Source organism: Convolutriloba macropyga, chromosome 14, assembly GCF_964194025.1.
Source record: "Convolutriloba macropyga chromosome 14, txConMacr16.3, whole genome shotgun sequence".
NCBI classification, from domain to species: Eukaryota; Metazoa; Xenacoelomorpha; order Acoela; family Convolutidae; genus Convolutriloba; species Convolutriloba macropyga.
In genome coordinates this window covers 18777359-18803204 of record NC_134481.1, presented here as the reverse complement: position 1 = coordinate 18803204, position 25846 = coordinate 18777359, and the positions used below count along the sequence as shown (strand labels likewise).

The 25846-nt window shown below is 34.3% G+C and overlaps 1 protein-coding gene across 1 annotated transcript; it reads left to right on the top strand.

Annotated features, from left to right (window-relative positions):
* The first annotated feature begins 10842 nt into the window (after positions 1 to 10842).
* LOC142353646 (uncharacterized) lies at positions 10843 to 22635 on the top strand. Its single transcript, XM_075405942.1, has 6 exons — positions 10843 to 11665; positions 14788 to 15054; positions 17366 to 17397; positions 18350 to 18510; positions 21310 to 21536; positions 22238 to 22635. Exons 1-6 carry the CDS (start codon positions 11531 to 11533, stop codon positions 22577 to 22579), a joined length of 1164 nt encoding a protein of 387 aa, XP_075262057.1. The 5' UTR covers positions 10843 to 11530; the 3' UTR covers positions 22580 to 22635.
* The last annotated feature ends 3211 nt before the right edge of the window (positions 22636 to 25846 follow it).

The window sequence follows — 25846 nt, the reverse complement described above, 5'->3', positions numbered from 1 at the left end:
TTGTTTACTCGTCTAAACATTGTTCCGTCTACTAGTCTGCAAGGCATGTATGCCCTCCAATTTCAGCTACTTTTTACAGTCCTGCAAATGGGACAGGCGGTGTCATCAACATTGATGCCCAATTGATTACTCGCCGTGCGCACTATATAGGATCCTTGTCCGATACAGATGGAACAGGTTAAATAAAAGTTATGTATGAAGCTAGTTACAACAGCGTCAATACTCAATAACAGATGTTCATAAACACATATGGGAAACTGGAAACACTCAAAAATGATTTATTTACCAGAAACCATTGTAATCAATCTGCAAAAATTCCAACGGCTGACAAAGTAACAGCAAAAAATTAAAGGCCAGAATACAGCCTTGTAAAATGCGAATAAGCAAAAACAAAATGGAGCAAAATAGAAAAATATTGATAGGAAAACCGAGCATGATAATGCTCAAAACCATTCTGGCCTTACTTTTGAATATTCATCTTCAGTTTTTGATTTTATTGAATATTTTCACAATTCATATCAAGAACTGGTTTATAGTAATGCCCGACTTCCGGCACTTAACTTTTATTCCCATAGATAGGGAAATATAAAACCACACATAAAACATCATACGTAAAATAAAATGCCAGCTTTTTGCCTTGAAACACAGCTGACAAGTTAAAAGCTGCATACATGCAAAGGAAAACAAAGAGGTACTAGAATTGGTGATCAAAGATATACTCAATGAGTTCTCTCTAATCAATAGAACTTCGCAACTCATTTCTATTTGAAAGATTTCTATGCAACATAAGCTTCCTGTACCAACACCACGTTTCAAAATGAGATTACAATATTTGAACGGGCGCTGGCAGATAAACTCCAGCAAATATTTCTCTATATTTCTTGTGACGTATCAAAACCATTTGAAAAAAATTCACGTACACAGATCAACAACTAAGTACAAAAAAACTTGCTTAGCTCAAACCGACTTAAATTTAGGACTAATGCATCAATAATTGATATACTTGTCGTTTGTACGGAAAACATACCAGGCATACTGACCGAAAATAGCCGCCGTTGATTCCCATAACCACGATTGGTATTACGAAAAAATAGTAAAAGAAAAAACGTTTTTGTAGGAAAACAATTTTAAAGTGCGAACTATTTTGATGTCATTTTGTAGTTGAACATACTCCTGTGTCGTAGTGAGACGATACAGGAGTTAGTATCAATACCAATAAGCATTGGAGATGGTAACTAAGACTTATGAGAACAAAGTTCGAGTAACGGGCATCCAAAACTGGGCTTTATGGCTTTATCCCGTTTCTATTTATGATTTTGTTTTTTGATACTGACCCAGTTCATTTTGAATTGTTTTCCTGTGAAACCGCTGTCTAAAAGCACTTTGAGCGGAATGAGCGAAGAGTCAACTAAGGTAAAGCAAAAAATTTTAGTTCGACGAAGTAAAAAAAACATAGCAGGACAAGTCAAAGAAAACAATTCAAAGAATTGTATAAATTTATGACCTGACAACCATTTACTTCTCTTTAAAAGGCAAATGAGAGCTCTAAGAAATGAGACTAAGCAATGAAACAACACAAGGGCAACGAAAACGATCTAGACTAAAAAATCAATTTATATTTTTGCAAAGAAAGGATCAACATCAAAAAACAACTGCTACGAATTCAAACTGCCAACTATATTCCTTTAATTCTTATCAGCAACCTGAAATTAATTGTCCATAAGTCCTCCCACTAATAATGATAAATTATAAGACAAATAACCAAAAATCTTAAAAAATCGCTGAAAATTTTTTTTTGAAAACACTTTGTATAAAAATCAAAGAATGCAACAGCTACTGAAGGATAGAATTACAACAATTAATTGCGTCCTCAGTCACCACCGTTGAGACCTGTCACCAATGACATTAAGTGATAAGACAGCAATAAGTGCAACAAACACTAGCAAAACTAAAAAAAATCACTATGATTTTTTTCAAAACGAACAAGCGTGTAAGTCACAAAAAGCAAGAGGTGTGAACTAAAAAGACTTGCTCAAATCGAGGAAATTTTTGCAACCAATGAGATTTGTCAAAAATGAGACAAAAAGTTAAGATGACAAAGTTGATAATTATTATCGGAAACAATTAAAAATGAAAGTCAAAGAAAGGACTAGCTTTTAACAAAAACGATTAAGTCGATGAACTTAACCCCTATTAGCAGAATCAGAGACCTGTCCCCAATTAGATTAAATGATAAGACATTGAAAGTACAATAAATACTTGCAGAACTCAAAAATTCACTCAACATTTTTGAGAAAAAGTAATGTCTAAGTCATGAAAACCACTAGCCATTAACTCGAGCAACTAATTAGGTTCTTTTATGCCTCATTAGCAACCAATCAGACCTGTCATTGGTGATACTAAGTGATAAGACAACAGATAAATTAAAAGGGGCAAAATCTAAAATTCACTAATATTCAAAGACAACAAATAAAGTCATAAAAGGTTTTAGTTGCCCCTTAATGAATTCAAGCAAGTGCATAATTAGAACACACCCTCTTAAAAGTACTGAAATAGAGGAAACTCTGAAAACATAAGTCAAATTGCCTCACCTGAAAAAAAATCATCTCAAAAACCGCCAATTTGCTCAAACACCAATTTCTCACTTGACTTTAAAGGTATTTTGGAAACAGTCACGCCTCAAACCTACTCGATTTTCGCTCCCTTTACTATTTCGGTGGGGCCAAAATCATCACTCTAATTTGACTTCCATCTGACGTGAAAAAGCCGAAAAAAGCGTGAACAGATCTCAAGACAGCGCAGCAATACAATTCAAATTCTTTGAATTGTTAAAAAAAATAGGAGCGCTATAATAGCCGGCTGAGAAGCTGAGGCGGCTATTAAACAAAAGAAATTGAAAGAAAAATTGTTGTTGTTTTTTTTATATAATCTGAACCAGAACAGCACTTCAAATTGAATAAGCTTGACTTTCATTATGATAAATGGCTTCCAAATTCTTGTGTATACTGCAGCCCAAATATGTCCATGATTTCACCGCCTACACAAGGCCACTTAATAAATGCCCCCCTTTCGGCTCTTCCTCTTTTTTCACATTGTTTAAACAAAACGGTGCTTAAAAAGAACAAATGTTGGAACAAAAGATCTTCTGATCACAAGATTATGTCGAATAACTAACGTCTTCAGTTCAAACTGTTTCCACCAAAAAAGAGTCATCCTGCAATGGCTAATGGCATTAAAACGTTATCGATAACAAGGGATATGAACTAATTACTAAAGGGTTAATTAATTAATAATGATAGTAAATTGTTTTCTGTAGCCAGCAAAATCACAATGATGCCATTCATTTACAAAATTAAATTAAATATCACCAGTTATATAATTCGAGCGTTGGTTTGAACGCGGATAACAAAGATGTTCTAGAATCAATTGAACTATCGATTCACGAGTTTGAACCCCCTTTCAAAAGCTTCTCTGACCGCCTTGAAACTTAAACTGACACAGTTGCCTATGTACGATAATCAGTATTTCGAAAATTTCACAAGAAAACAAGAGAAGTCAGCATAATTTATTATTATTTTTTGTCAAAATACTTTTTTTGCCTTTCTTATTTCTCACCCAGATTATATTTTATAAAATTGGCACATTTAATAATAAAAATAGTAATACCTAAGGTTTGGGCTAAGATTTTCTCTGTAAAAGCACAAAATGCCCAGGTCTGGGAAATGTGTTAAGTATTTTGCGGGGTGAACTCAAACCCTTGCTATTCCTTCCTTTCATCATTAAATGTGCTAAAAATAGGGGTAAAAAAAGCAGAAACAATATTTCGAAAACATAATAAAGGGATTATATATAAAGAAAAATATTAAAAAGGGATTATAATAAAAGAAAAAAGGGATTATAATAAAGAAAAATAACATTTTAGTTTCATCAAATTAAAGACAACTTGAGGGGGAAAACATATAACCCATGAACCACAAAAATCAAGAAGTCATCAGAGTAATTAAATTCACTCAAAGTCATCCAATCTGTGGATCCAATTTCAACAGTGGTCAAAAAACTACAAAAAAAAATCAACGAATTACACTTAAAAAACCAGTTGCGCCAAACAACAGTTAAACGCTGCAAGCACAACAAACTTCTGTTTAGCATACCTGGATAAAGTCAACAAATTTTTTCGGTGGACAACAAGTTCAACTTTTACACAAGATGTGGCGCTATTCATTAAGAGTATTGGAAAAACAACATCTGATCTCTATACCGCTAACCTTCATTCTCCGAGGTGTAACAACGTGACCTTCAGTGACTTTGTGGATTACATCATTTACATGTACTTGAGAAACGACGGGAAGGTCGACCACCCAATTCCAGATGTAAGCAAATTTACTTATTGCAGAAAATGATAATGCTTATTTGATAAATTTCATGTATTAAAAGACGGTATTTTCAACGCAAACTAAATTACTATTACAAGCATTTGCTACCTTTTCGTGTTTGACTGTACGAACAAACAAAAGTGCATTTTAAGGTAGCTCATAATTTTTTTTTAAATTGGCAATAGAATGGTTAGTTCAAAATTACGAAAGGTAGAAGGTATTCCTCAGCGAACCTCTGATCACAAACGGTAGCTGTTCTATTTCACACGCTGTTCTTCTTTTGCTGGCCTAATTTCAATCTTTTAGAACATCGACTTAAGTTTTTCAAAATTGGGAGATTGTTTATAGCGTACGGTTTCCGAAATTCGACGTACGTTTAGAATATAAAGCTTTGCCATCAAGAGAAATTTTTGTTTCTACTTTGATATTATCCAAGGTTAAAAAGCTAGCGTTAATATATATCGACCCACAGTGTTTCACCTTACCGCAATTTCGTCGTACTCCAATTATTTACTTTGACTGTTTTACAAATTTTTGGTATTAACGTTTTGTTTGCACAAGCTTTCTTAGTCCTTTTCGTTTTTCGTCTTGGAATATTTTTTGCTTCCAATCGATTATTGGTTAATTTTAATGGACATATATCTCAAGGTATTAATAGTACACAAATTTTGACTATTACGTATATAATGCATTTACTTCTACGAATTGGTTAGTGTGACGGGCAGAACGAAGCAAAGCGGAATTGAAACCAAAGCCGTCATCAATTTTTGTGGTATTCAATTGTTAAAATTTCTAGACCTCACATGAGCTATTTAGAAGATTTAACACTGACTTTTCGACAAATAGTTTGGACTCATTGTTTGCGCATCAAAAATATATATCACAGTTTCACTAAATTTTTTCTAGGTCAAAACTTCCGAAACGATATGGAAGCATTGGGAATCGGTAGTAAACGAGGCATGCTATCCCTGCTCTGCTATTTGGCACGATGTGGTTCTATTCGAGAACTTAGAGACCCATCTCAAACAAGTACACAAAAGGTACTCGTCTTTGTTTCGCAATACAAGCAACCTGCCCAAAATCGAATTCAGTAAAACAGGAGACAAAGTGAAATGGTATTTTAACCAGATATCCGATTCTCAACTGTGGTTTCTCGGCAATGTGATGTATAAAATTGATTATGCAATACTGCCTTATAACTTCAACGACTTTCTGTTCTCTATTGGCAGAGACAGTTTAATAGAGCAATGCTAAAATCATTAACTTAATTTATATCGAATTTCTAACGTTATAACCTCATTTGCTGAATAATCACTTAAGTATGTATATCTTATAGACGTGTCAAAAATTTAATCAATTAAAAAACTGGTTAAATGAGATGAAGTGACGAGTATGGTAACCACATGGAGTGATTTGGTATACAGTCGAATTAAGATTCAATTTGCATTCATTCAAATCTGCTAGATCTCACGACAACATTCTAAATAAAGATCTCAAAGCCTCTCAAGACGGAAACCGGAATCTCTCAAGGGATTATTAACCTACTATGTTCCCACAGTCTGTAATGAAGCAACCATTCAAACATAGCCGACAGATTGATTTATATAAATTGCAAAACACAAAGGTCAGCCTTTAGAAACAACACATGTTCATAACGCATCGAGGAAGCGAAAATCTTATTGCAAAAAATATTGAAAATGATTTTCTCAATTAAATTTTATGCAGACATTGATACATTAATCTTAGCTAAATTAAAGAATTAACAAACTGACGCAATGACGACTGGACCTGAGTACTGGTTGTCATGCTAACAACATTATGTAAAGGATTAAAATCGGGGTGAAATGACAGAGAGGTGAAGTAATCGCGGTGCAAAAGCTAGGCACCATGTTTAAAAGACGTTCGTACTGGAAAAAAAATGAAATATAAATTGGTCATTATCAGAGTAACATGCCTTAAAATGTCGATATTCTAGCCATATCAATGTATTTGAGCTCTTATTGCTAAACCTACATTTTCATTATATTGTGTGGAAGGGTACTTTGGTATTTCACTAAAAGATGACGCTCAATGGCATTAGTACTTCCTCATTAAAAACGAGGTAACTTTCGTAAAAAAAATCAACGGTTTCCTTGTAACGATACTAAATTAAAAAAGATTTCCTTAGAATCCAAGTCGACGATTCTTTAGACTCATATAAGGGATATTCATGATTTCTTAGATTGCGTACAAGGAGCCTCCTACGAATGAGGCCATGATTTAAATTACATATACGAACTATAGATAGGAGTACAAGGAATTGTTGATCTGGGCGCGTTGATCGGCAGAGTCACTACAAAAACAAAACAAAAAAAGGAGGTCAGAAGCAATTTTAAAATGTAGGAATCTCAAAAACGATACAATTCTGCGCTTCTCTGAAGTCGGTTTCTGCAGAAATCAAAACCCGATACAACAATTAAAACATCAAAAGGCAAAGTTTTTGAAAGAACGAAAAAATATAACAACAATTGACTGTATTGTGCTTCCTCTGAATTCAAATTCCGTTTTATTAAATACAAAAATGTTGCATTGATAAGAAATTCTGAGGAATCAGCTACATTATTAGCCTCACTCTTAGCTTCCTTAAACGATTCTCTGATTGCCGAAAACACAAAAGAAACTCAATTATTCACAACAAAAACACTGCGCTGAAAGAAAAAACAATATGCAAAATTGCAAAAAAAAGCGTTAGAAAATCATCAACCCCAAAAACTCAAAAAAAATTTGCAGAAATGGAAAGGTATATATACGAAACGTTAAACTTCTGACAATCTAGTTAAACCAGAATTTACAGCAAAACTAATAAAACCAACTGACGTCGGATGAATCGCTCTCGTATGGCAGGCGGGGTAATTTAATTTATAGGGGGAGCAGCTGAGAAATTTTTAAGAATGCAAAAATACTGACAGCTGAAGGGTTCGAACCCACAACCTCCAGAAAAACAGTCTGACATTTTAAGCTTAAGCTACAAAAACTTTGATTCTCATCCGCTCAAAATAGCTTTCGTATTAGCAACAAACATTAATTTAGAATGAGAGGAACGTAGCTCGGTCAAAAATGAAAAACTCAAATGTGAAAAAAACACCCAAGAAGTCAAAGAATGTTCCAGGGCAAAAACGGTCAAGCAAAAATTTTGCATAAAAAAGACACGTTTACAATAATTACTTCAAACTTCGTTCGAGAGCAATTAATCACCCTAATCAATAAAGCCGGTTATGACACACGACTTATGTCACATTACGTATTATATTACATATGACGGTTATGGCAGTTATTACATATGACTGTATGACGCCAGCAATAGGTAAGATGTTACTCATGTCATTTTACATGTATTACATGTAAGACTTTGTCATATAATAAACAGAAAATATGACGGGATCCAGAACTAAGAAATCGGCAACTATAGCTATCCACTGTAACAGCTATTAAATCAAATTTTAATTTCATATAAGGACATCAAAGTTCGTAAAAAAATATGAGATGTCTCAAATCAAAAAGTTAAAAAAAAAGAGAAAACAATGTTGATTCCTTTGAGTATGAACTACAAAATACAGAACATAGTTTAAAGGCAATTTAGCGTTAAGAAGTTTAAATGAAACAAACGTCACATATTGGGAAAGTTTAAAATTGTATTAAATTTACAATGTGTTAAAAGATCGACAAATTAAGAGAGATGAATTATATTCATGAGAAAAATTTTTTAAAATGCTAATTCTACAATTAACATTTTCGAGAAACGAGAATATTTTAAAAAATGCTAATCCTCCAATTAACATTTCATAGAAGACTAAAAGACGCCCTAAAACTAAATCAAATTAAGATTGAACTTGAAAGATTTGAGATTAGAATTCAATTCAGAAACCGTTGGGTCTTTTAGAAACTCATTCCAGAAATGATTTTTTATTGTAGTTTTGAGAGCCCGCTTTTTAGGGATATTCCGCTTCAAGGCGAGAGGTAAATCGTTATAACAGTCAATTGCTTTTTTTGGAAAAACGGTTTTGCATTATATTTATTTTTTTGTTTGCTCCAAACGACAGCTTGTTTGTACGGTCATTCATTTTAGCACTTAGAGTGGGTAACTTGAGTTCATCGAAAGCTGGCAGATTTGCTTTTAGAAGCTTTATAAAATACATAATAACCCGATACTTTATGAGGTATTCTACTGGTAAGATTTTGTGTTTGATCTTGAGATCAGTGGTCTTGTCAAATTTGTTTCTATTGAAACATGCTTTTATCCCCCAGTTCAGTTGTTTATTCAGGGTAACTCGAAGTGATTTTTTAAGACCTCAGAACAGAACAATTGGGTAATGCAGATGATTTAATACAAGAGCGTTCAGTAAAGCAGATCTAGTTTTTTTGGGGAAAAACATTTTTGATGGAGTAAATGACCTTTAAGCCAACAGCTATTTTTCATAGTACATTCCTTATTTCTTCATCGAAAGAAAGATTACAGTGAATATGAACTCCCAAGCATTTCACAACTTTTTTCTCGAGAATGGTACATCCGTTAACAACTATTTCTTCAATTTTGTTCATTTTAGAAGCTCCAAAAATAATGAATTTCGGTTTTGCTTTCATTTACACTTAACTCATTCTTCTTGAAAAAGAGAATGAGTATAGCAATACTTTTTTCAAGAATAAATTTTGGCTCAGAAATTGTTTTTCCACTGCAAAAGATAAAAGTATCATCGGCGTACTGGATTATATTAGAATTCACATCAGTATCATCTTTCATATCATTTACATATATGTTGAAAAGAAGTGGGCCTAGCACAGTACCTTGTGGTACTCCACGATTAAGTGCTATCCAATTATATTCATACTTCGAGAATTTGACTCTTTGAAAACGGTTTTCTAGATAAGATTTTAGAATTGTATTTGCTTGTTCACTAAAACCTAAAAGTTTAGTTTTGTGTAGAAGAATAGGATGCGATATCGAATCAAAAGATTTTGATAGGTCTAAAAAAAGCTCCTGTAACGATGTTTTTTATTGAGATAATTTCTGATTTTTTTCAGTGCAATATAAAAGAGCATCTGTAGTTGACACTTTTTTCAATATCCAAACTGTGTTGCTGCAAGCAACTTACTCAAGCTAATTCTTGATCTCGAAGAAGGATTTCGAAAATTTTAGCCAGAGCTCCAGTAAGCGAAATTGATCGATAACTTATCGGATCTTTAGGATAATCTTTTTTGAAAAGAGGCAACACGTGGGCACGCTTAAGGTCGTCAGGAAAAATTTGTTCAGTTACGAATTGGTTACACAAAAAACAGAGAGGTTCAGCTATGTGTTCTCTTGCATCCTTTAAAGCCCAAGCTGGAATGAGTGATTGACCCGACAGTTTTTTAACATTTAAATTGTTGAGTATACCAAAAATCTCCTTGGTTGTCGCACACCTGAATATAAAATTGTTACTGTGGCGTGCCGCATTATTACAGAATTGACACTGCTCTTTTTTACCCAATATATTTACCTAACGCTGAAAATTTATAGTTGAGAAGATTGGCAATATCGTTTCCATTAGTCAAAACCGTTGCAAAACTGTTTTGGAGTATTGGTATTTCTGTCTGTGCTTAAAGTTCCAAAGCTATTAAAATGTTTCCCAGTGGTATACAACAATCAATATTAAAATATAGGAAAAACAGTGCAGGTGATCAAGAATTGCTTTCAGCTGGTTTTGAGAGCGGTAATTGGAATGTTGAAAGAATGATATTTAGAAAATGCCGACAATCATTTAAAAAAACTGTTCCTCAGCAATTTTTCCAAGAAAATTGATTTTAATCATTTCTCTAGATCTAAAATCATAAAAAAATTTGCGAAAATAATTTTAGCTAGAGTAAATTAATCACGAATACGAATCCTTATAGTTCCGACTCCACTTGCTTAAGTTAGAAAACTAAGCAGAACACTTTTATATTCATAATTCATGTTTACTGACTAGGAAGATCGCGCTTGAAAAAAACTTTACCACTCAATAATTTGTCATCACCCATGGATACGTGCAAGAGAGCCGAGTATAAAGAGAGCCGAAAACAAAATTAATTTAAAAAGAGCCGAAAACAAAAGTTGCCTTTAATTACCCGAAATTGTTGGTTGATTACCAAGAAAAGTACTTAAGTGGGTTAATTGGTCTCATGTTCGGTTGTGATAGTTTCATATCAAGTCCAATAAGCCGCTAAGGCATGGCCATGGCCCGCTATAATTTGAAGATAATTATTTATTAATTCGCTTTCAGTTTCTTTTACTAGAAAATATTAAAATTTCATTCCTCAAATACTCCGTTGTGATTGGCTGAGAATTTGGTAGTCTCATTTCAGAAGGCAAATTAATTGGCTGCAAAATTTATCGACTATAATTTAAATAAATTTTCGGCTCTCTTTCAATCGGCTCTTTTTACTTCGGCTCTCTTACAAGTCATCATCACCCATAGGTTGTAATTACGACCACTCGGCTATTTGTAGTCTCAACGCCAGCGATTTGGTAGTCACTCAAATGTTATAACTCATCGAGTAGACTATTTAGCTAATTGATCTAAATTGATCAATTGCTGCCTTCAATCAAATTAAATACTTTGAATTATTTGTTTATATAACAATGAAAAAGACAACGTTCTGGTACTGATAAAATAGCCAGAACAATGCATCATGATAAGCTAGACTTGATGAATATATAACTCCTGTATTTGCTTTAGTCGAATCAGACTTTGAACAAATTATTTCAATCATTTGTTACATGTTTTATGCAACCTTTTTGCACGGTTTCCATAACTTTCCATCCCAAAAAACACTGAAGTGACGCAATAACATTTACAGGTATTTCAAGTGATTACAAGCATAGTGAAACAAACGCCATGATAATTAAATCTTACCGAGATCAAGATCCATAGATCAAGAAATTATCAATTTACATGCAATGAAAATATTGTATAAAGAAATGAAAAATAAGGCAACATTATGTAAAATTCTTATAAATCAGATCATGGTTACTTAAATTTTGAAGAAGAAAGTCAAGTTCTTGCATTCTTTTGCAAGTTGCATAAAATTTGGTTTCTCTGGGTGTCCCTAAAGGCTTGTAAAACCAGCGTTTTAAAAAACTGAAAGTTTGGGCTTCTTTACTTATGAACAACCCAGTCACCGTGGCTTCGAACATTACCATTTTTGGTAGATTTTGGAAATGCACAGCCTTGCTTTCTACAATTCTTCTTATATCTGGAATATATTTGCTGCGGATCACTCCACATCCAGTTTCCATAGTAAGTACATATCACATATTAATATCAATCGCTTTTCATCATGCATCATTTAACAGAAATAAGTGATTCAAATGGGTGGTTGCCACACTCCTAAATTGTGTGCACAATTAAAATTCGGATAGTTTCTATTAAGCTTCAGCTTCTCATGAAATATTTGATACTTTCATGAATTCCGCAAGTTATTCCACTTTTCTATAGTCTTCGCTAGCCAAACCTTCAAACAAATCGTAACAAAGAACAAAAAATAACCCAAACGATAGACATTTGGCAACCTAGTAATCTGCATATTTGAAACAAGGAGGCTCAGTAATAAGTATTTGCACAATGTTCCGACCCCAATCATCCACATTCTTCGCTTAAGTATCTAGCAAATCAAGTAGAGACAGGAAAAAGTCAAAATAATAAAGAGTAGATCATGCTTTGAAAATTAAAACTTGATATATTCTCAAATTATGACAAAAATGCTCATACCAAATAAGTTAATACTATTCTGTTTAGTTTTCTTTCACTAGAATGAAAAAAAATTTAACTTATCAACATATTTCACATTAAGTTGAGAAAAGAAACAAACCTTAAAACAATTTCTCGAGTAGCAAAAACTATTTGGTCAAGAAAAACTTTGTCAAATAACAGAAAGAGGTACCGAATTCAACTTTTATCTAATATTCAAAATTAACTTCAAACACAAAGGCACCTCAAAACAAAGTATTGTGATTATCCAGCTGGGTTAGCCTCTATTCAACTTTGCTTTCTCAATTAAGATCAAAAAGTGCGCTTAAAAAATTTTTCATTATCTATAGGCCAAGAAATCACACAGCATGCGGCGACAAATGACGTCAAGAACACAAATTTGGCAGTATAGCGTTGCAACTCAGCGAAAAATTTTCTTGTTGCCTTCTGGACGCGTTAACGGATAGTCGTAACTAAAATCGCTGAAGACAACTGATTAGTAAAAGATAAGAGCACGGGTCCCGAAATAAAATCCAACGAAAGGAAAAAGCTAATGACCCGATCTTCAACATGTTTAGAGCAATTTGAGCCTTTGATAGCGAGCAAAATAAAGGTAGAGATAATAAACGCCAACAGAAACACAATAAAACCGGATACAGGATAAGGTTTCATTAACCCAAAAGATGCAATGATTCGACATTGATTATCTGTATCAATACAAAAAGAATCTGTTGAAAACTCGAAAAGTTGTTGTCAACAAATGGCCACGAAGCTGAAAAATACGTGAAAACATATTAAAACAAGCAACGGAGATTTCCACAACATTTCATATTAATCAGTAATTTAAAACTGCAAACTTATTTGCACTAAGCGACAAACTGGCAAAAAACAAACAAAAGCAAGTGAAAAACAAACGAAAGCAGGATTCAGAAATGAACATGAAAAGAAAATAGTGGCTGAGTCAGTAACTTCAGCTTCGAATTGAAATAACAAACACTAAGACAACTAATGACATCTGTTCATATTGACAAAAAGAGACGAAGCAACAAAAAATCGAATGAAGAAAAAACTCAAAAGCGAACAAATTATTTAAAAATTAGTCAGAAATAAGTCAAAAATAGCATAAATTATTGGCCTCAAAAAATTAATGGCGGCTTCTTAGAAAGCTCAATGGTCCTGTGAGTGAAAAGAAAATACCAATGACAACACCACAGAAAAAAAACAAGAGAAAAGGCTAGAAACAGCCAAACAAAAATAATACACGTCGTCGAAGCCACAAAACCATAAAATATCGATCTAAAACGTTATAGAAACTCACAAGTCATCATTAGGATTCAATGCAAAGAAAACAAAAAAAGTAAACCGATGCAAAGTACAAATTCGATGAAACTTCACAAAAGCACAGTCAAATACATGAAAACATTAAACTAATAACTAAAGCACCAGAGAAGTCCACTTTTCCTTCCTGAGAGAACTCAATTGTCCTTTCCTCAATCAATTTTTGTGTTCAGACCACAAAAAGCAAATGCAGGGAAAAATAAATTCACCAAAACTCTTGTCCATAATAACAAAACAATAAAATCGAATTAGCTGTTAAAAAATATTAGATGAGCTCAAAATACCTTTTTCACCTGCCATTAGGACCTTTTGTTTAAAAAATAAAAGAAACAGAGTCAACGCCATAAAAATCATTCGCTGCCCATTGATCGATTGAAACAATAGCATCTATGCATCATTAGAACACATGTATCAGCTTTGAAATCAGTTGCAAAAAATCAGAGAAAAAACAGCAAAAACATCGGTCAAATTGCCGCAGGAAAAAGAATTTCTAAAAACGGAAAATTTGTTCAAGCAAAAATTTCCTTCTTCACTTTCAAAAGCAGTTTGAAAAAATTTAACGATTTCAAACCAATCAATACCCACTTAACTATTCCAGCGTTTGCTTCAAGTTGACTTCTCGATGGCGTTAAAAAGTACATCAAATGTGAAGATGAAAAGGATGGCTCCCCAACATAACCCAAATTCTTTCCATTGCACAATGAGACTAATAACAATTGAAAAATACGCTAAAAATGAACACAAAACTTTAAACCTGGATCTGTCAATAAAATTCTACGCAACAATGAGCTTTCATTGATACCCCTCATGTATTTCTACGTCAATATCGATCGGCCAAATTGACTGAACAAAAAACCAGTTGAGCATATAGTTCCCCTCCCACAAAGCGGTCGGAACAATAACTCTGGTAATTTTGAAACCACAGTAAGCTGCCTTTCAAATTCACAACACACTACTTGATGATTAGAACAAAAGGTCTCAGATTCTTAGAACAGGGCCTTTTATATGAACAGTACTTCAGATCGTTCAGACAGAGAACATGGGCTAAATTTTTCAGTTGATGACGAAGATGAAACTGATTTAAAAAAACACCATTGACTCCTGTACCCAGGTACAAAAGCCGCGAAAGGGACTCCCATGACACAAGACATATATAACAAATAACCGATAAAGTAAACTTACAAAACTTACAAGAGGCATACAAGTTGTAATTCTCTGTAACTATGGCAACTCTTTGGATCCCACATTAGTTATCAATTGTTTATATGAGCACTGTTTGCAAGCAAAACGTTGTTGACGTACTCTGTTTCTTCTCACGAACAGCCTTGTTTCAGGCCACAACACACTCTCCAACAACCGAAGCAGCACAATCAGACCACCTTGATTTTTTGAAAAATATGACCACAAGTGACTTGGCCCAAGTGGTGCTGTCAAATTGCAGGCTAACGCAGTATTTACAACCTGCGAAACAAAGCAATATTAAAAACGCAGCTACTATTGTGCAAGAATCATACGCAAATACGGCCACTGGATCTTGGAACAAAACTATATCAATTTTGGAGAAGATCGTTTCCAAAGTCAGGCAGAAGAAAAACTACAGGGTGACTTTTGTATCCCAACAAGATATTGAACGATTTGTACAAATGGATTAGGATACGTAACAAAAACTACAATTTAGTTTAGCCTAATCGATAAGAATTGAAGTTACATTATGGAGTAGTTAACGATATCACGGCGGCACATTCACCTATAATAGCAATGCAAAAGCTGCCGAGGTTCGTAATTTAAACAAAGCTGAATCGATCCAGAACACTTAATGTGCGTAATGGAATCTTGCCTTATCCCAACTTAAAATTCAAAAACGAAGACACTCTTTTAACTTCAAGAAAAAAATTCAGTTGAAAATTGCAGTCTGCAATTGCGGCATCGCAAATAGTGACAACCAAAATCAAAATAGTGGCATAACATATTCCATAGTTACGAAAAAATACTTTATTGGTTTGAGGAAACGCAATCAAAATCTGGAGGTTTTGGAAAAATTTTAAAAGTTCTAGCTTTTTTTTAAAAAGTTCCATAAGTTATTTGAAACACTGAGAAAAAAACAAAAATACTATATCGTAGCATTCGATAGTTTTTTATAGCTGTGATAGCACTGTGTAATGATTTCGTTTAAAAATTAAGCAATATATCAACAAAAGGGAGGTAAATTTTCAGTTTTTTTTTGCGTACTTTCTCCTGTACCAATACGGAGACCCCTTTTTTGTGATGTTCAAAGTTAGCTTCTTTCAAACAATATAAAGCCAAAAAACCAACAGTTGGATTTTCAGCAATTCGCAGAAAATCGAAATCCAAGTGAAGTGGCGGGAAATTGCTAAAATATGGCAAATCTTTGAAAAATTTCACTGCCACTGATTTGTTTTTTCTTTCGCTGGGTTTCCAGCCCCATCAAAATCACGCTGTCTTAAAGGTTTTTAATCCCACAATATTTTTAATATTTAAGAGTACCGATCAGCTCTTCCTCCTTCAAAAGGATGGGGGTAAAATTGAAAAAAAACTTTCTACTTCCTGTATTTTGATCCTAAACGAGTGCCATCACCACCTCCCCCGGTTACAAAAAAGAGAAAACTTCAAAAAATCTCGCCTTTGAGATCAAATACATTGGTTCACTGACCGTTGATCATTTAGATTTCAAAAAGATGGGAGCAGTTGGAAATTTAACAAACTGATCATTTATTTTCTAAGCCCTGCTCTGCCGCATGACAAAAAAGAACACCTGGCAAAAAGAACACCCTCATGTCACCATGAACCCCTGACCTACGCGTTTTGTTTCGCCCGTTACGGCATTACAAGTAATCACTGTAACTTTTCAACCAATGTTAACTTCAAAAGCCGGAAAATGAAGGAAAACATTCTTCAAAAAAAAGACAGCACACGTTAAGTTTCGATTACAATAACTACAATAACAAAAATAGTCTCGGCCATTAAAACTGTTATAACGCATTAATCGAACACACCCGGTAGATTGTCGGAAAAAAGCCGCTATTGATTCCCATAACGCCGATTGGGATTGTAACTAAATTGATTGGATTTTGTAGTTATTTCGTGAGTTGTTTCTTAATGAGAGGATGCAGGGGTTAGCATCAATAACTGGCACCAAAGACGTAAACGAAGACATATAAGAAAACAATCAAGTAGCGGGCATCTAAAACTGGGCTTTATGAGTTTATCCCGTTTCTATTTGGATTTCGGATTTCGTTTTTCGATACTGTTTCTGTTCACTTTAGATTGCTTTGCTGAGCAGCTGCTGCTCAAAACTACTTTGAGCAGAATGGGCGAAAAATGAAACTAGCCTAGAAAAGTCAAAAAGATTTCTTGCAAAATGCTGAGAAGCTGTGAACTAAGGTAAAGGGAAACAAATTTTGTTCGACGAAGTAAAAAAAGCGTACGACAAATATGAAAGTGTTTTTCAGACAAAATCGAAGAGTTTTCATTGACTTAATAAAAAAAGCAAGAACTAGAATGGACTATGAATAGATTGTGAAAATTGGATTGGGAAAAATCAGATCAAAAAATATCAAAAACAGGAAAAATCAATGTCAAAATGCCGCATGTGAACAAAAAACCACGAGCGAGGAAGCGAATTTTTGTTCAAACACCATATTCTCACTACTTTGAAATTAGAGCAAAAAAATTTCACACCGCAAAACCACTTGCTTTTTCGCTCCACTTCCTCTTTCGGTGAGACCAATCATCACTTCAATTTGATTTCAAAATCATGAATTAAGAACAGATCTTAAGAAAAAGACAGCTTCCCAGTACAATTCAAATTATTTGATTGTAAAAAATATGAGAACTACAATAGCCGGCTCAGAAGATACAAAATATTGGGATACAAAAAGTCACCTCACTCAGTGGCCTCCAGTGTACAATCAAAAAGATAACAAGTAAGGAAGTATTATTCACTTTGTCGCTAATTTTAAGCAATTGCTCTCGAAGCACGGGCAGATTGGTTAATAATGACCAACTAATCTCATGGAGATTAAAGTGGTCCAAAAAATGTTCTGTACACAATAAATTTATGCCTCTTCAGTAGTTTTCCAGCACTTCAGCGATTAGGGAAGCTAAAACATCTGTACCACTAGCTAGTCCTAATTTTAAGTTTATTCCGTTTCTTTAGACAAAAATTCAAATCTGTCCGACGAAATGCAACATTTGTATTGACTAGGGTTTCTCGATTACTCAAAAAACAATTAAGTACATTTAATGTCTTTGAAATTACAAATTTCAATGAAAAAGTCCTACAGTTAAGGACACTAGACAACTAACGTCTGACGAAAAACCAGTAAAACAAACAAAATCAAAACTTTGAAGAATTTCAGAACAAGATGCAAGATGTCATACTTCAACAGACAGTCAATTCAAGCTACATTGAAATCAATTGAAATTTATATAAATTCCGTGTAACCTATAACAGCTCAATTTCGAATTGAGCACATGCAGCAAATGTGAGATTCGAGAATATTTGTGACAATTTTTACGACGCCCGGTGAGTAAATATGAGTTATAAAAAAACTTTACATGTAGAAATAGAAGTAATTTGTTTCCCTTTATTATGAATACCCCAGTTAATCAACATTCTTTTTAATAAAACGAACGATTGGGGAGAACACTGTTGGAAAAGCGAAGGGTTCGTTTTAGGTATCTCAAACATGGATGACAGGATTGCATATCACGAAGATTTTATTGTAACTCCAGTTGTTGTTGCCTTAATGAGGCGTGAAAATATTTTTCTTTAAGGCGCGTTCGTGTTGGGGTAAGGGGGCTAAAACTATATACAGACTAAGGCGAAGGTCCGAAACGAAATGCTTCCAAATATTCAATAATCTTTGTTTACAGGTTCTACGCTTACTGTCTCAACACGAAATCGGGAAGTACTTTTTTGAGGCGTGAAGTGTTGAAGAACAGTGAATGGGAGGAGTTCCCACGAGACAAAAATTACACACGTCTTGTGAATGCCTTTATGGTCATTCGAGAGCCAATGCACAGGCTGCTATCAGGCTAGTTCTTTTCACTATATCGGCCAAGGTCATCTTGAAGAATTTTTGACAGCCAAATTGATTAACTAAACATGGATTAATATCTCCACGCAACATTAATACGCAGCTGACGAAAATAATCAATTAAAGCGAGCCATTCAGAAATTCCTTAAAATTTTCTACAAGTATAATCATATAAAAATTCACTAACATTAAAAAACCTAAAAACGACATACAAAAACCTACACACTACTTATGTGAGGTGAGCGCCCAAGAAAGCATGCTTTTATCAGAAAATTAAAAACCAGGAGTCCACGTGTTCCAGCAAAAAAAAATTAAAAAAGAAAGATGAAAACAATAATTGCAATGAACTTGTTTATTAAGCAATTGATTATAATTTGAGCTAACTATGCAGAATCAAGAAAACATAGCAATCAGATTGCGGGACAATAGCAGCCATTAAATAGACTGTTTAGACACCTAGTTACAAAGACAACTGAGACCAAAGACAAAACATCCAGCCAAAAAAAATGAGATTCTGATTTTAAATTCTATCCTTATGTCCCAATAAATTCTATTCTTTTGTTCCAATCAAAACTCGAGAACTAACGATTTTCAAATATAAAACCTCATAATTATCTAGTTTGGGTGAACTCTACTGAATTTCAACTAATGATCTCTACTGAAAATTCTCAACTAATAATAATAAATTGTTTTCAAGTAAGTTAGTGGTGCTGTACAAACCAGGCCCTACAGATCCACCACTTACTTGAGAGGTCATCAAAAGGTCTAAGGGTCCTGGTTAAGTGATGCCACTGGTAGAACCAATAAACTTAAAAAAGACAGACAAGGTGAAAGAGATTAAAACAATGGTCAGCTTAAGAAATTAATGAAACTAATTGTTCGTTATTGTAATGTAGCTGTCTCTAAAACTATACTGATAACATTTCAATACGCTTTTACTCAAAATTTGTTCTTCAGACATAACATTGGGTTAAATTTCAAGATAAAGTTCAATAATTTTCTTATTCTTACTCCAAGTCGTTTAGCGCTACATCCACTAACCCCGCGTTTCTGCTTTCCAAATTCCGGATTTTTTTCTTGTTGACGTAATTGACTAAATTTGGTTTTTGTTAAAAGATATTTTAGACTACTTATTTTGCATTCCCAACCAAGTATCGCTGTTAATTTTTCTAACAATTAAAAAATGTGTAAATCTTTGATCAAATGGATTTTATACTTTTCTCGTTTTTGCCGCAATATTAATTCCGTTTTTGTTTTATTGAAGACGACTCAAGCAATTTATTTTGATTTTACTTCTAATGGGTGAAGTGTTGTCTCCATACTAGTTCCATAAACTAAAACGACAAAGCTTAGTATTGGTTAGCAAATAGTTATTATAGGAATTTATAGTTAGTAGGTGAGATCAAAGGTCACATTTTTTTAAAGAATGGCGTAACGGACACAAGAATGGCTTAAATACGCACACAAGAATAGCGTAACGCACACAGCTGCCGATGGCTAGAACTCTCCAAAAGGTCTCTGTGGCTTGTTGGCAATTAACCAAATGGTCGCAACAAAATTGAAAACAAACTTGGAAATTCAAATTTCCAACAAAATGGGAAAACCATAAAACCAACGAGAACCTCGCTTTCACACTGCAGATATTAAAAGTCTGTTGTGTTTGAAGTTTTATAAGTTGAGCTGCACACAGCCACAGTCTGAACTGCTAATTAACGCTGACCACAACTTCCTACAATTTTTAATTTAGTGGACAGTTATCAGCATTTCCAGATTTGAAATGAATTTTCTATTTCGCCCTACATGCCAGACCTAAAGCAAAAAGTAGGCAAAATCAGAACTCGGTAAAAATCAGTTAATAACAAGGCCTTATCTTAATTGAGGAACAAATCACATATCCCGAAAAAATCACAAGTTCATTACATTTGAAAAACATCCGTAATTTTATAGCAAAAACGACTTTAAAACGGCAATAAAATAATTGCAGTTAAATTGAAAAATCTTAACACAGTCTAAATCGATATCACTTTTAACCAAACATCAAATCGCATTTTTCTTGCATGTAAACACCAAAATATTTTTCGTCCCATAGCACGCCAAAATATCACACAAAAACTAAGAGATTTCAGTACCCTTATTTTTAACATAGCTGGCAGATTGCCAGAAAATAGCCGCAATAGATTCGTACATCGGCAGTCTAAAAAAACAGTAAAAAAGACAGACCAAAAAAATTTGCCTTTTCATTGAAGGCTGATCTGTTATATTTTGATTAAAAATCTATATAATTTATTGCTGCCTCTATTAGCTGATCTCAAATAACCTTCATTTATAGTGACACACACCCATTTGACCTTATCTCTTTGAGTTAAAGTAAATAAAAGTCAATTTCAAAGTTAGGAAGTCATTTTTGAGAGTGAGGTAAGTCAAGTGTGACCAAAAATTTAATCACGCGAATGAACAAAAAAACTCGCTCCAATAAGAGCGAAAAATGACGTCACGCATGCAATTCAGTTGAAATTGCATGAACGAATGAACAAAAAGTGGCTGTGACGTCATATGGTCGTAACAAAAATCATGACGACGAAATAAAAAAAAAACCAAGAGAAGGCCAATAATAGCCCCAGCTATCGATGTGCGGCTATTAATAAACATCAACAACACAGGAGAATTGTCACCAATTAAAAGTTTGTTCTAATGAAAGCAACAAGCAGTTGAAGATTACTGCCCAAAAATTACACAGACAAAGTATTTAACACAAGGAACTGAAAAAAAATGATGCTACAAATATTCTCTTTTCAGCATATCTGAACAAAGTCAAGAAAAGTTCTCGGCGGACAAACAAGTCCAAAACGTTTTCTGAAAACATAGCACTGTACATCAGAGGTATTGGAAAAACAACATCTAATCTATACAGCGCTGACCTCAAATCCCTGAGGTGTAACGACGTGACCTTTAGTGACTTTGTGGATTACATCATTTACATGTACTTGAGAAACGACGGGAAGGTCGACAATCCAATTCCAGATGTAAGTTTTTTTCAGATTTTCTCAATCAAATACAGGTTTGACCAAGCCATGTTCCATAACATTAAATTATGCAAATCAAGTTACGGTAAAATAACGTGGATATAAACCCCACAATAGAACGGATGTGTGCGGTGTTCCGCCTTCAGTTAATTTTGAATGGGCAGTGTTGGTGGTGCTGCGTCCGGACGTCAGAGAAGCAAACTAATCAGCTTGCTTCACTGACGCCAGTGTTGGTGGTGTTTCAAAAAAGACCCTTGAGTTATGGTTACTTTGGCACGATATGCCTGGGCTACCCTTTGCCCACTGTTGTTTCTTTTCAACAGTTATAACTTTCTTGAGATTTGCTTCACAAATCTTCTTTTGCTACCGTGAAAAAGTCATCCATTTCCTAACCATTGAATTATATCTATATAATCAACATTATGACTTGGTGTTCAAAGTTACAGTTTTTTAGCACGTGCCTCTCCTGGTACAGGATGGTTATTTTGCGAGATTTCCTTTACATCTTAAGCCCGTAAGAATAACCCAATTCCTGTGTTTTGCTGTACTAAAAAAATTGAATAGCCTAATAAAAAGTAATAAGTTTTTTTACATTGGTTATTTATGATTTGACTCGGCCTTCAATACATCGAAAAGATAATACTACGGAATTCAAAAAATTTAGTACATGAAAAAATATTCTAATCCAACATGAACTATAGGTTGAAACCTCAGACTGGATGTGGCGTCATTGGGCATCAGTTGTGAACGAAAGATGCTACCCTTGCTCGGCTATTTGGCACGACGTGGTTCTATTCGAGAACTTCGAGACCCACCTCAGACAAGTTCACAAAAAGTACCCATCACTATTCTTGGACGAGAGCAAATTGCCCGAATTCAAATTAAGTAAAACAGGTGACAAATTGAAACAATACTATGACCAAATATCTGATTCCCAACTGTGGTTTCTCGGCAGAGTTATGTACAATATCGATTACGCAATTTTGCCTTACTACTTCAGCGACTTTCTTCGATCCATCGGCAGAGAAGATGTGCTACACTAACGTTAAATTTCTGTAACCAGTTATCAGTAGAAATTCAAGCCATATCTTTTCTTTCACTCGTTCGTTGATAAACTGAAGTCGCAAACTTCCATTAGTTCTCAAAAGTTATCCAATTATTACGAAAGATAAAACATTAGGAGCTCATGTTGGGTAAAATACTATCTAAAATTAGTAGTGAAATTTACTAAGAATACAAAAACCTTGAATAAGAGTGCTAAATATAATTTTGAAAGCCAACAGAGTGACCTGTATATCAATTAATTGATTTTGATTCATTACTTTTACTAAAATGGGCTCAAGGCTTTCTACGCTAGCTTTTGATTGTTCGCTTCTTTTTGTGGAACCATAGCTTGGCTTAAATTCTTCAAAAATTACAGTTGAAATTCCGGAAAACGAATCCAGAGAGAGAGAGAGAGAGAGAGAGAGAGAGAGAGAGAGAGAGAGAGAGAGAGATAGAGAGCGAGAGAGAGAGAGAGAGAGAGAGAGAGAGAGAGAGTTAATTTATCCCGGCTTATAAATCAAATGTACAAAGAAAGATAATAATAACACGACCTAAATCACAATCAAACATCGAAAAATAAATGCATTTAATACATCCAACAATCAAATTAAAATTTATTCTTGATTCAAGATTTTTTAGGCTGGGAAAGGACGCGCAACGAGGTCCTTAGACCTACTTTCCAGCGTGCCCTGTAATATAAACATCAGAGTGGATAAACTTAAATTTTTTTCCAAAAAAGAAACTTGATCCCAGAAAAAAACCGCAAAACTTCATTAGGATCAATTTATGTTGAAGATAGAAAAAACAAAATCAATTATTTTTCATTTTAAAAATTACGGTTAGGTGATTATTGTTTTTGTCTTAATATGAAGAAATGAGGAAAAGCTCTTATGCCCACTTTAGATAGTGGTCAGACAAAACTCCGCTGAGCATTAAAAGACAGAGCAGCAATGGCTGACGAGATTCCACGCCAGACAGTATTTGCTGCCGAAAGAGACATGAGCAGAGAAACAGCGGCCAAAACTCCAGCATACAATTCAAATTAAAGGACAGTTAACAGAACGTCCACAGATGAAAGCCCTTGTCACTGAAAGTATTTGCGATTCCAGTGATCTAAAAAATGGCACATAGTGGTGATAAGTTCATGTCTAATGATTCACGGCCCCAAGGTGAAAAAGAATTATTGTTTTTGCGACTCTGTGAGCCATAAAGAAGGGGTATCTTAGAACCAACAACTCTGCCGACGGCTAAGAAAATAAATTTGTAAAACTGGTTAATACAATCATCCGACACTATCAAACTCTGATTGAGAAACTCAAAGACGAACTAAAAAAAACTCAAAAATAATGGTGATGCAGATTATAGCTGGTCAGCAAGTAAAGAGGCCAAAAACGCAAATTACGCAAAAATTGATGCAAATTTACAAGAACATGTTCAAAAGTATCAGCATCAGGTTAAGATTGATCTCTTGAGAGGCTGCCGTTATAATATCAAACTTTAACAGTTGTTGATTTTGTTGTGATCATTTATTATCTGTAATTCAATTCTTTCAATTTCTACCATAAATAATAGAGCTTAAAAAACGACACCACTAGAGAAAATAAGACCACTAGAGAAAAAAACCTGCAGACTGCTGGAATAGATGCAAACTCATGTCCAGACAAAACAGTCTTAGACTAAATAGTTCAAAATTGCAAAATAGTCCCTGACAAAAGTCCCAAAATTTTATATTGTGACTCAACGTATTAATTAACGAAAGACAATCTGACAATTAAGCTAAACCGAATTCAATTATCAAAGTATTAAAAGTGAGCGCAAAGCTTAATGTTAAACTCAATGACAGGTTTTGTTCAAATTGGCCAGCATATAAAAGAATGCCACACGACACTTGGCGTCACAATTTTGACAGAAATTGCTATTGAGGAATTCATTCGGACGAACAAAAAAATAGAAATTGCTCGTCTTTGAAGGCTATGACTATATTAGGCACCAGCTACTTGCTGATTGTGCATTTTGGTGCTACCGTATTTAAAAAAATGCAACGGCAGCTTCAATGTACTCAATGAACAAATCGAAGTTATCACAGTTCATAGCCATTTACCTGATCCAGTAGATAGTAAATAGAGAAAACTCCGCTCGGCATTAAAAGACAGAGCAGCAATTGCTGACGAGATTCCACGCCAAACAGTATTTGCTGCTGAAAAAGACATCAGTAGAAACAGCGGCCAATACCCCAGCAAACAACTCAAATTAAAGAACAACTGACAGAACGGCCACTAATGAGAGCCCTTGTCACTGAAAGTATTTGAGATTCCAGTGATCTAACAAATGGCACATAGTGGTGAGCAGATCATTTGTAATGATTCAGGGCTACAAATAAAAAAGTTATTGTATCCGCGACTCTGTGAGCTATAAAGAGGGGTCATCCAAGCAACAACAACTCTGTCGACGGCTAGAAAAGCAGTTTTGTAAAACTGGTTAATACAGATCATCCCTAGCTATCAAACCAGATTGAAACTCGAAGACGAACTAAAAAAACTCAGAAGTCATATTGGAGTAGCTTATAGCTGGTCAGCAAGTGAAGAAGCCGAAAACGCAAATTAAGCAAAAAATGATGCAAATTTACATGAACATGTTTAAAAGTATCAGCATCAGAATATGATTGATTTCTTGAGAGGCTGCTGTTATAATATCAAACTTTAACAGGTGTTGATTTTGTTGTTGTGACCATTTATTATCTTTAATTCAACTCTTTCAACTTCTACCAGAAACATTTAAGTTTAAAAATAACGCTAAAAACAATCTGATTATTGCAAATGTCGATCATGACCTAGTATTTCATTTTCCTTTCTCTCACAACAAACCTGGCTGGGTTGGCCGTATTATAGCACTTTTCCCAACCTTCCCCATGTTTCGATCTGATTAACCCTCAATTTGAATTTGGCGAAATTTTTTTGCCCACTCGATATTGAACGATCGACCTCCGAATGTGCGTCCAGTGCGCTAACTACTGCGCCACGGTGATTTTTGTCTTTCCAACTTCAAAGCATTCATTCAAAATTAAAACTGCCTTTTCCTTTTGATCTTGATTGACTGTTTTGTCTGCGACTGTTTTGCAATTTGGGACTGTTTTTTCTGTTCACCCTCCAATTAGATTTGCGTGCCGTAAAATACAGATACAGAAATGAGTTAAAAAAGTTATCGCGGCCAACTTAAAACTAGTTCAAGGGGTGTGTCATTGAGAAGAGTTTGTTTAGAATGCATAA